Source organism: Spea bombifrons, chromosome 3, assembly GCF_027358695.1.
Source record: "Spea bombifrons isolate aSpeBom1 chromosome 3, aSpeBom1.2.pri, whole genome shotgun sequence".
Classification (NCBI taxonomy): Eukaryota; Metazoa; Chordata; class Amphibia; order Anura; family Pelobatidae; genus Spea; species Spea bombifrons.
Window position 1 is genome coordinate 50,413,266 of NC_071089.1, and position 12,252 is coordinate 50,425,517.

The 12,252-nt window shown below is 37.2% G+C and overlaps 1 protein-coding gene across 5 annotated transcripts in view; it reads right to left on the bottom strand.

Annotated features, from left to right (window-relative positions):
• Positions 1 to 12,252, bottom strand: part of SASH1 (SAM and SH3 domain containing 1) — a 421,695-nt gene that overhangs the window by 33,305 nt on the left and 376,138 nt on the right. For all 5 annotated transcript variants that reach the window (XM_053459413.1, XM_053459412.1, XM_053459410.1 and 2 more), the window contains exons 5-8: positions 11,374 to 11,414; positions 9,330 to 9,419; positions 7,040 to 7,152; positions 6,207 to 6,308 (exon numbers count right to left, since the gene is read on the bottom strand). In XM_053459413.1, coding sequence (XP_053315388.1) covers positions 6,207 to 6,308; positions 7,040 to 7,152; positions 9,330 to 9,419; positions 11,374 to 11,414 — 346 coding nt within the window. The remainder of the gene's footprint in view (positions 1 to 6,206; positions 6,309 to 7,039; positions 7,153 to 9,329; positions 9,420 to 11,373; positions 11,415 to 12,252) is intronic.

Below are 12,252 nucleotides of genomic sequence, written 5' to 3' on the forward strand. Positions count from 1 at the left end.
AACAACACATGGAAACAGCACCCCAGGTATTGATCAACTGAATAAGACATACAAATCCTGTATTTGCTGGTAAACATAAATAATGTATAGAAACATAGCATAGCAGATATAGACCAACACATTAACACACAAACCCAGCTTTGCAGGTATTGATCAATTGGAATTCACATAAAAACTCAGCATTAAAGTTATAGATAAAACACCCTAAATTACAGGCATAGATCACAGATTGCACACCCCAAAGCCAGCGTCCACATTGCCCACATAGAACCTGACCAGCACCCTGCGGTGGGGGTGCAAGGCCTCTGTCTCCCAGCTCTGCCACTGTACGGAACAGTATAGAGTGATGGGAGTTATGATGTACTTTAGAGCATAATTATAATGAAAAAGACATTGGAAATGGTACAGCATAACACCCATCACTCTCACACATTTACCAATCAACACTTACCAATCCACAGATTCCACACATACCAATCCACAGATTCCACACATACCACACATTCCAATCCACAGATTCCACACATACCACACATACCAATCCACAGATTCCACACATACCAATCCACACATACCAATCCACAGATTCCACACATACCAATCCACAGATTCCACACATACCAATCCACACATTCCACACATACCATTCCACACATACCAATCCACACATATACCAATCCACACATTCCACACATACTAATCCACACATTCCACACATACTAATCCACACATACCACACATACTAATCCACACATACCACACATACCAATCCACAGATTCCACAGATTCCACACATACCAATCCACTCTCACTGTCACTCAGTCTCAATGAATGATTTCCTACCTTCTTTTCTACCTCTTTTTCTTCTTACAGCAGTCTTTTCTTTTTACAGCAGTCTTGCTCTTCGCTCCTCTTCTTCTGTCTTCTTCCGGGTCAGAGGGCACTGTGGGCGCGGCTTCAGTGCCGCCGGGGTTTGTTGTCAGATCCCGGCGGCACTGAAGCCGCGCCCACAGTGCCCTCTGCACAGCAGCAGTTGCCGCGCGGATCGCAAGGGAGCAGTATCGGAGGTCTTTAACAGACCTCCGGCTCCCTTGAGTGATTTTAAGCCGGTTCAAGGGAACCGGCTTAAAATCACTCAAGGGAGCCGGAGGTCTGTTAAAGACCTCCGATACCGCTCTCTTGCGAGCCTGCTCCTCCAGCGGCGGACATTACTGTCCGTCTCTGGAGGGGTGCCGGCAAGTTGGCACCCCCCTGATGAGCGGCACCCGGTGCGGACCGCCCCCCCCGCCCCCCGCTAGGTACGCTACTGATGTTACTGTCATAATAATCTTTGTGGGGGGGGTCATTTTGATTAGTTATCTTGAGTATAATTAATAGGGTCATGGAATGAATCATATTTGGATTCAAAGCATACTAGTATTGGTGTTAGATATCATCTCTGCTAGAAGGTTATTCAGTGTGCCCATAAACTATTTCTATAAAATTGTGGATTATATGTATTGATAAAGTGGGATGTCCCAGATATCTATATGGTTTCATCTCTATCCCTTCTTTCAAGCATACTGAGGGCTTCCAGCAAAAACCTTGTTTTGAATTGTTCTGAATTGTCTATCACTTACTGTGGTTCTAGAGACCTTTTAGAATTGGACATGAGAGATGGAGTGCAAGCATATGTTTCCTTGTAACAAAAGTAGTATAACTGGGACAAAGTTCTCCTGTGACAACTGAGCAATGGGGGGAGGGGAGTGGTGAAAGCAATCTAATTATTCAAAAATTGTCTGTAGTAGTAGTTTTCTTAAAGTACCATTCTTGGCAATAACACTTTTGCCTCCACAATTATCGCCAAAATCTGGAAGCTTCTTAGAGGTTGTTTCAACTAATCATCTCTGTCTCTTTGAGGATGCAATAAAAATCAGTTCGTAACTGTTTCTAGAATAGTGTCATAAAACATCCACAAAGTGCAATGATCAAGAAACATCATTGTTAAAAAAAAAACCTTGAGAGAGGACAACAAGTTAGTAGTACACGCATGTGCCCCAGTTAATAGCGGAACTTGAACCTTCAAGAGTTTAATATGTTTCATTTTAGAAACATTATTTGGATTTCCATAATGTAAACTTGTTATAGGCATAGCTGGGAATTTTCCAGGGTAGGCCATGCAGAGCTCTTCCTCTTTTTTGGGGAAGTGGATTAGTGAGGGGTTTAACTAGGTGCAGATAGCTTTAAATTAGGGAGAGTAGAGTGGGAAGGAGGAAAAATGGCCAGACAGTAAGTGCAACTGGACTGAACCCAAAGAAAGAGGAAGATGACCTGGAGACCCAAGAAAGCAGTGGTCCACCAGGAGAATGTGTCCATCCTTGGCATGGCTATATGGTTGAAAAATAACATCTATGGTATTCACAATGGAAACACACAATATATATCTATATATGAACTAAAATCAGAACACCAATTCTGGGGCCTGGGAAATATCAGGAAGAGTTAACAAGTTGGAGAACCAATTTGTACACAAATTGGAAATTACAAAAAAATTCCCTACTTTCACACCTACTGAACCAGCTACAGATATTTTGTTATGAGTCATTCTAATGAGCCTTGTCATAATGCTGCCCACAAAGACCACTGGCTTCTCTGGTTGCCATTTATTTTGTTTATGGAAGAAAATGCAAAAGACATAATGATGGTTTATATTACTGTATAAGATTATGAAAAAAAATTGTACTAAAACTAATTTTTAGTAGGTCACAAGTAGTGGCATGGGGGGTTAAGAGTGGCATAGGGGGTTCAATGGTTTTCTGGAGGCAGAGTGGCATATAGGGGGTTAAAAAGCATATCAGGGAGGCAGAGTGGCATATAGGGGATATAAGACATACCTGGGGGGAGTGGCAAATAGGGAGTTAAAAGGCATATCTGGGGGCAGAGTGGTATATAAGGGGGTATAAGGCATATATGGGGGGCAGATGTGCATAACTGGGGCAGAGTGGCAAATAAAAGAAAATAAAAACAAAAAATATTTTTTTTCCAATCATAGTTTTTATTAAATATAAAAAAATAGTTGACATGTGAATTAATATTTACTAGTAACAATTCCTATAGGGTAGTCTTATATTCAGGCTTTTTCTTTTTTTCCTAAATTAATTTTCAAACTTTGGGGGGGGGGTCGTCTTATAATCAGGGGCATTTTATAAAATTTGTATAGCAAATACGGTATATATATATATATATATATATATATATATATATATAGACAATTTAATTTCCTCAGTATCAGTTATACTGAGTGGGCAGTGATGTTGTGTATCCATTAATAGGCCCTGATGTTTGAAACCTCTTATTAGATGATTTTTTAAATAAAATGTGAAATGTTACCATTACTCTTCAGCTTGTACCATGTCCTCAGCAAGCATTAACACTTGCATTTAAAAAAAGAGAACAGTTTGCATGGCTTTGACAGTGTTAAAAATTGCATCATACAATTTACAATACATATACTGTATAACCAAGACAAGAAAAAGAGTTCTTCAACTGTATTACCACAGAATTACTTTTGAAGGAAAAGTCCAAAACCTAATCACAACCTTATTTCTGATCAGAAAAAAAAGGAAGAAGAGTAACCCTTTAATTCCCAAACGGAGTAGGCAATGTATTGCTCTGCAATGCTTTGCTCTGCAATGCTTAACCATCCCTTTAGCAGGAAGAGGGTCACCGTGTGCATGTTTTGTGATCTAAGTTTTGGAAACTTGTCATTATCACTTTAAAACATTAGGCAATTGTGAAAACACAAGCTCGAGCTAGCCCGTAGTCTATTAAATGTATGAAACTGTAGTAAATGCAGATGTTTCTCTCACTGCCCCAGTTTGCATTTCTGATGTCACTGGAAGTTTTCTGTGGAAATATTTCCTGCTGAAGTGGATTACATTTAAAACACTCTTGGGGACAGAAAACATATGTTCTTAAACATGTTCTCATCCCATATTTTTCCAGAACACCAGATATTCTATGGAATCAATGCAATTATACAGAAATTCAGAAATGCACACAATTTTGCTGTGAATATTTTATGTACCTTGTCGTACTTCTATCAAATAATATTTTGGATCACTAATTATCCGAAGAGTTTGCCCACATTTTAATGTATATGCATATATGAAATTACCTACTAACCCCAAAACTAACAGTTGATGCTCACAGAAGAGTATAGGAATGAGTGAGAAATAGTGATGAGATTTTGATTTTTGACTTGTTTACAGAAAACTGTTGTCTTTTATTGTGCTTACCCTCAATCTATTCTGTAACTTCCTCCTAGGAGTTTACAAGGCACTGTAGAGAAGTCCCACAAAACATTTCATTTCTTTACAGTACTTTGTGCAGCCCAAATGATTACACTTTTTTGTATTGTGGAGACCTGCAAAGTTACATTTTAAATCCCCATAGATGGATTTGTAGAAAGACTTGTCATTTTACTAATGTGGATTTCATCTTCTGGAAAGACACATTTTGAACATGTTTGCGATGATCATTGCAAGATCTATCTGGTTAATGTTCAAAGTGGCAGATACTGCTACTAAAGCAATGTGAGGAATGTGTGTGCTATCGATAACTGTTTGCAACAATGACCCATTTGAAATCTACAACACTATGTGCGTGTAAATGTTGGGCAACAGGCATATTATGTGAGGTTATGCACAGTGCTCTGTTTTCTGAAGCCTCCACTGGTACATTTGGAAGGGTTAAGAAGGTGAGTTTGGAGTTATGTTCTTTTGATGCTTGATGACCTCAATGTATATTTCGTTACACTCTATGATCATGTACAGCATATAATTCTGCAACATCACTACAGCTAAGGCACAAGATTACACCAGATGCCAAGCACAACATCACATACGGACAAAAAAGTAGAGCTGGCAAGTGCCCTTCAGCTTTTGAAACCGTTGGTTCCATGCTTGGCAACACGTAGGTAACATAGCTATCAGCATGCTGCGGTCATCACAATTCTTCATTTTTTCCTGGCAGCGTTAGTTTCCTGAGCTTTGCCGTCTGGTGCTGAAATTTTCGGCTAAGGTTCAAGAATGAGCTTTTGCTCAGATGGAGTCCTGACAAAATGTCACCTTTGTTGCTTAGAGACAAACTATAATTACAACATCACACTGTTACGGCCTTGAGTCCCCATTTGATGTTAAGTTGGAGATCACTTATGACATGCATTATTCAGCTGTTAAATAGCTGATTGTTGTAGTGATCAATTACTCCTTTTTATAGTATAAGAAAGGGAGAATATGATTTTCCCTACCCTGAGACACAAATGGACGCCTATGATACTCAAAAGATACCCTGTTTATACCTCACAGTATAGGAAGGTAAAATAATGAAAATACGTGAAGTCATTCAGTCATAAAATGTATGAATGTACACAGGAAGAATAGATTTACTGGACATCCAGTGCTCCATATAGCCAATGAGGAATTCATACTAAAGTACTTTTCTAGGGGAAAAATAACATTTACCTTTAGGAGAAGCTATGTGGTCCAGTTTTCACACCACTTTGGGCTATGGTGAGCAGCCCATAGTGGCAGGAGAGAACTCCCATTAAAATCAATAGGAACGTTTGCTCGTGTGCATGGAGTCTCATTAGACCCTCTACAACCTCATGCAAACCAGTTCTGGTGCTGACTGGTAGTGAGTAAAGTGGATGTGCAGCAACAAGCAGGAGATATGTTCAGCCAAAACCAAGCCAAAAAAACTGGGAGTGTGGAAAGGAGGATACAATGATAATTGAAGGAGGACAGTCTGGCTTTCAGGTGTCATCTTGGTCCGCAACACTACTGAAATAGACCATCGCCACCCTGAATACACCCGCCCATTCACAAGCAAGGCCTGACAACAGTATAAAAATAAATAAGTGGCAGATTCACTGTTTGCAACAACCAAAAAGCATTCACAGCAGAATTTTTTTGAGACTGAATGAATTAAACCAAACCAGGTCTGCACTAGGAACACTAGTGCAAAACCGCCTGACTTAACTCCTCTGTGTGACAACTTTATGATGTATAATCAAAGATGTGCTTTTGTGAACATTTACCAATACTCTAGATACAATGTGTATGTTCCTGTCTTTCAACTTTCCGTTCTTCTTTATCATTTATCTTGTTTATCTTGTTCACATTGAACTGTAAAATATTCATCAAAGTTATAGGAAAAATACTCACATTGCAATTGGAAGACCCGTCACAGGGTGGATAGGAACCATCAGCCAGTTCTGCTGAGTCCTGGGTGCCTGGTGTCTTATTCTGAGACTCATACTCCTTCAGCTGAAAGTGAACAAAGAATACATAATAATGCTTAACAATACAGAGTGAAACAAAGAAAAAAACAAGAAAATAGAAAAACAGCTTTAGCTGGATGCTGAAAATATAATTTTATGCTTGTCCGTCACAGAATTATCAGTGGAGACCAACAGGACAGACTTAGATTTAAGGTTAAATAGGGTTAAGAAGCATAGAGCAAGTCATGACAGCAAGTATTTCAGCACCACAACTGCATAAAAGAGATTCTCTCTTTGCATTAACCAATTTAGCACAGGCAAGAGTCTATGTAGAGGTGGAGAAATAGAACAATTGTACGACCAAGTATTTGATTATATTTATTAGTATTGCTTCAAGGCCCAGTGTTTTAAGCGAGATAATTCTTGGATTTTCCTTACATTTGAGTAGTCCTTGGGCGATGCAGTACCAGTTTGTAACTGGATCATGCTGAATTAGACTATTTAGCTAAAGCAAGTTATATTTGGGTTAATTTGAGTTAATATGGTGACACTTCCATGGACAAGAAGGACACTTATGTGACATTATTTGGAATAGCAAGACTACATCAACTGAACAGCCTCTTTGAAAACATAACTGACCATCACTGTTTCGCTTCCAGCCATGTTAAACTGGGGCAGATAAGTTACAGAGAGGTTATCCTGTCAAAACATTGGTATTTTATATAATGAGCTTTGTGTCAGGCTTGGGTGAATTAACAAATGATTAGGTTACATTACCCTGGCAAGGGCTTCTTCAATAGTGATCATTTTTTCCTTCACCATCATCATAAGCTGAATCCGCTCTTCGTCGCTCATGGTGATCTCACTCGCCACATATCCGACATCCTCCCCTTCACAAACAAAAAAACATAAAACTTATATGAATCACACTTTATTTTTTAACTTAAATTATTTAGAATAACTATTGTGCCCATCGCTCTGACATTGATGCTACAGTTGCATTTATGTGCATTGTTGGATTGTTGTTCGGCGTTTCACTTAGGGATCATTTCTATAAAATCTGGGTTGGGTTCTTTCGGGTCAAGCTAATGTATGAGCAGATTTTTTATATGATTTCTTGTTTTTATGAGTACAGGAGAAAAATATAAAAGTTCTTAGTGAATGACTATAGAAAAGTAGCTGCTTCCCTCTGCTGGAGGAGAGAGAATTACTATGAATGAAGATTCATTCTTCCATAGCACATTCGAACATACAAATCTGCATTTGGAGACTCATTTGTGGGTTGTGTACACAAAGTGATTCTGGTGCAAAATTGTAAAAATGATTTCATCACCATAAGAACCAATTGATTGGTCCAATCAGTAAAATGCCAAGGGTTGCTATGGTGATAAGACCATTATTCAAAGTGCATCACTTTATTATTATTCAAAGTCACTTTTTTTTATTTATATATATATATATATATATATATATATATATATCAATATTGGTAGTAAAGCAGAAAAAAGAGCTGGAAGAGAGTGCATAGAACACAGTAGGAAATAAATTAGCCATATTTTTCTGTAATTTTTGAACAAGGAGTAGATCCAGATATCACACACACTTTATTGTGTGCATGTGAAGAGCTGTATGCTGAGGACCTTGCCTGACACTGTATAGAATAAAGAGCTGTATTGTCTCTCGGCATTGCATCACCAAACCCATATGGATCTAGCCATAGTTCAACTGAAGAGAACACGAGTCAGTAACAGATCCCTTCTGTCATCTTACAGCTAGCTCGAGTAGACACATAATGCCCTATATATTTGCCTTCTGACCGGACAAGTCTGCATCTTCCTTTGAAAGACATGCAGACACGAACAAAGCCCTGCAAACATTAAAACAAAAACACTTGGATGCTCTTTTTTCTTCACCCCGAAGGCTAGTAAATTTTTAAATAATAAAGCGTGGTCTGTTATTAGCAAAGTCTCCTGGACATGGCAAATGAGAGCCATATTTAAAAATAGCTTTTGAAGTACAATTCTTTCTGCAGATGTATGTGAGCAGTGTCAATATACAGAAACTGTGATTAATAGTTTAATATGATGATTACATCATACATCCAATATTTAATTAGACTAAAGTGGGAAGCTTTTGTTTTAGGAGTGCTGTTGGAGGACAGGGATTTATAGATACTTGCATGGATATATCTAAATGTGACACAGAAAGAACCGTTCATATAACTAAACAGGGGTTTTAAAACACAACTAATGTATTTAGTTATAGGATTATAGATATAAACCCACATTATGAATTCAGAGAAAAGAGGGACCTTGAGGAGGAAAGAGGGACCTTGAGGATGAAAGAGGGACATTGGGATTTCAGTCACTCCTACGGAGGAACACTTAGGAGATATGGTATATTTTTTATCTAAAATATTGATCATTATAAAGTAATATGACTGATCGTTTCTGTGTCTGTACTATCTTCCCACCATTTTTCATTTATTTTTTAAGAGGCTGTATCAGAAAGTCATAAATATGCTGTAAAATTTAAAGCAAAATGTAGGTGAGCTCATTTCGTATATGGTAATACAATTGGATAAAATCAATCACTACAATCACTGAAGCCAGAAGTCATTTCACCGCATGAACATACAAGTCCAACGTATCCCTTCCAGAAGAAGCTTACTAGTGTGGGCCTTACATATTGTAAAATGCCTTAATTTACAGAATTATCTACAGAATACTGTAGCTCCAGTGCTGCAGCACACTGCACCCTCCACTGTCTCAGTTTTGTACCAGTTTTCGTTATTGAAGCATCATTTGGAGTGCTTTTTGTGTATGAGCACGGGGGTTCTCATTAGATCCCCTGGAACATGGGCTGAGGGTCCGAGAAAGAGTGCAATCAAGTGGATTGAGCTATCATATGTATTAAAGTGCTGCAAACTAACTCAAACCAAAAAGGGATGTGATATGTACAATTTGAATGACTTCCAATAATGTTTCCAATGCACCCTTGCTGTGTATTCAAATCTTGTCTTTGGAAGGATGAAGTGCAAAAAAATAAAAGCACTTCTGACACTTACCTTTTGTTGAAATCTGCCTCATAATCCCCTTCTGACTCTTGCGGAAATTTTGCCAAAAATTCTTATTTTTCTTCTTGCAGTCGATTTTTCCTGAAATAAATAAATAAATGAGAACTTCCATCCCGGGTGATTGTCAAAAGGGAATCGAGGGCAAACATTTGAAAGTTAATAACTGATAAGGAAAGTAATTTTCAATTTGATAAGCTTTTACTGATATAATGGATATCACACAACGAAGTGTTACTTTTTTAAAACCTTACAGTTTGCCTTTAACCCCTTAATGACAAAGCCCGTTACATGTACAGGCTCAAAATGCATGGTTTTCAATGGGTTTAGGGACTGCCCATTGTCCTTAAGGGGTTAAGTACACTAAATACACCTGTGTAATGGTATTTACAGATTAAGGCAACACACATAGGTGTTAAAAGCCCGCATTTGTGTATACCATTGGGAGCAGCTATCTTAACTTGCTGTTCTCTTTTCTAAAGTTAATTATTATTGATTGAGTCTTGCAGTCCTTATAGCTTCGGGTGACAGGACATTTTTTCAATTCTAGTTTTAAATATCACTAAAATGATTCCTCTGAGTGGTAAGTAAAAATAAACGAATTTAGTTATGGTAAAATATACGAAGGTTCTTTTTTAAGCAGGAGATTTTACAATGAACACATGAATAAGCAGCCCGTGTGCTCAGGTGCAGTTTAAACATTATGATCGTGAGAACGAAATAATGAAGTATAAATTTAATAACTTTAATAAAAAGCACATTTTATTTAGTGACACCGAGAGAGTGCTTCATTTTATTTGTTTATAGAAAAATGACATCGAATTTAGTTGCTCGTTTGTGCATTTTCCAGTTTTGTTCATTTGTCTTATAACTACGATCTTATCCATTTAAAAAACTAGTATTACTACTAAGAGGCAATTAGAAATGAATGAAAGCTAAGAATGAATGAAAGAATGAATGAAAGCTAATATTCCGAATATCTCCGAAATACTGAATTGTTTTGAATCTGTTTAGAAGAGCATACCGTCATATTTATGCAAATGATCTTTTCTTATCGTCTGTCTGATACAAGGCAGGAGCCATAGTAATCAAATATGAAGGCATAGTGGATCAATACAAATGTAAAATTCTTCAATGCTACATTTCCCAATGTACTTTACCAATAAAATAAATACTAGCAATGTCTGCTCACAGCATCCTCTCAAAATATTCAATGACAAATGAGCAAAATCATTTAGCGTTTGCAAATATGTCGCCATAAATATGGAAGTTATTTACAGCTTCTAGCATTAAAGGTTATTTCTACTAATTGGCTTGTCAGACGGAATGCTAAAGTGCTTTACTTTTCCCCCAAGCCAATTCCTTTTAATCAATGAAATAAGCCATTTCATCACTTAAAGAAAACGGCCTGGGAAATTGCAATGTAATATTATAAATTAAATTCTGTCTGCATTTGTTAAAAAAAAAAAGAAAAAAGAATGTATATTGGGATAAATGCGGTGCATTGTTTTTATTATAATTACTCAAATTAATATTAATTCAATTATTAATGCTACTTTGCATTGTGAAAAAAGAACTACAAACTAAAGTCCATATATAGGGTGCGCCAGGTTAAAAAAAAAAGTTTGGCAGATAAAAAGTTAGCAGATGGCTCTTAAAAATCTGTTTTATGTCACATTTTGATAAATTATTAATTAGTTGATTTTTGTCTTGCTGAGCCAGCTAAACAAATGATATGACCGACATTTTACTGAGACTTCACATACATCAAAACAGCGTGTATATCAATAACATTATGCAAGGACTATTGATCAGAAGATCAGACAGTTTTCAATGTTATGTCTCATATTGACTGATCTGTAAATGGGCAGCATTAATTTTGCATTAATGATCGGAAAAGAAATTAGCAATAAATTTTGTTCGGATCTATTGAGAACGCTTGGGTGTAAGCGTAGATGTTATAGCATTCCTCTGTCTTTTACAATCGACTTTGACAACCACCCTGGTGATCGTAAGAGCGTTAGTCCAAAATACTGACCTACTGAGCTTTCTTCAGAGCTTGATTTATGTAGAGAAAGTCTAAAAGAGAAAAGAGCTTAGAATTATTACCTTTGAGTGTCAGTAGATGTTACATTTTACTTTACTGTTACACAAGATACAATCAATAAATTGCTTTAGCCTTGCTCTTTAATAGAATTGAAACAGCAAAGGGCCCAGTATGCACTTACCTTAAGCTGACAGCAGAGGGCGCCAAAGAGTTTTTATTTTATTTTTTTTATTTCACAAGGATGCAATGTTTTTCAATGAAACCCCAAAACAGTTTTGTATGATTAAATTCATGGGAGTTTTATAAAACACTTGGTTTTTTTTTTAAGCTGTTTCTTCCTGTTCAAAACGTGTAATGACCTTCTCAGCTTATCACTCCTGAACCAGATGCTTCTTTCTCATACAATAACCATTTCCTCCCTGGGAATCCCGGCACTTAATAATTAAGGACAAAGCAGTTTTAGCGGACACTTAACTAAGCGGTAGAATGATAAAAAAAAAAATAATAATAATAAAATAAATAAATTGCGTCCAGCAATTAAAGCATTTATCATTTTGGTTTGCTTTGAATCTTGTTACAGGCCTCAGAACGTATTAACAGTTACAGTGTTGAGAGGTTGAGCAATACTCTGTAAAGGGTTTAAAAACATTATGTGTGCGGGAATGCTTGCTGCAAGGAGATTTACGGACTTGTACCTTTCCACTGACATTGTGTGCATTGTGGCAGCCAGTGATGGTGTTGGGAAGTAATATTTGATGCTGTTGCAATACGTGACCATAATATGTGTGTCACATTTCATAATCTTTATGTTATCGTGCCCAGGGTTAAATCAGGAATTGCCACAAATTGGCCCTCCGCTACAGACACAGA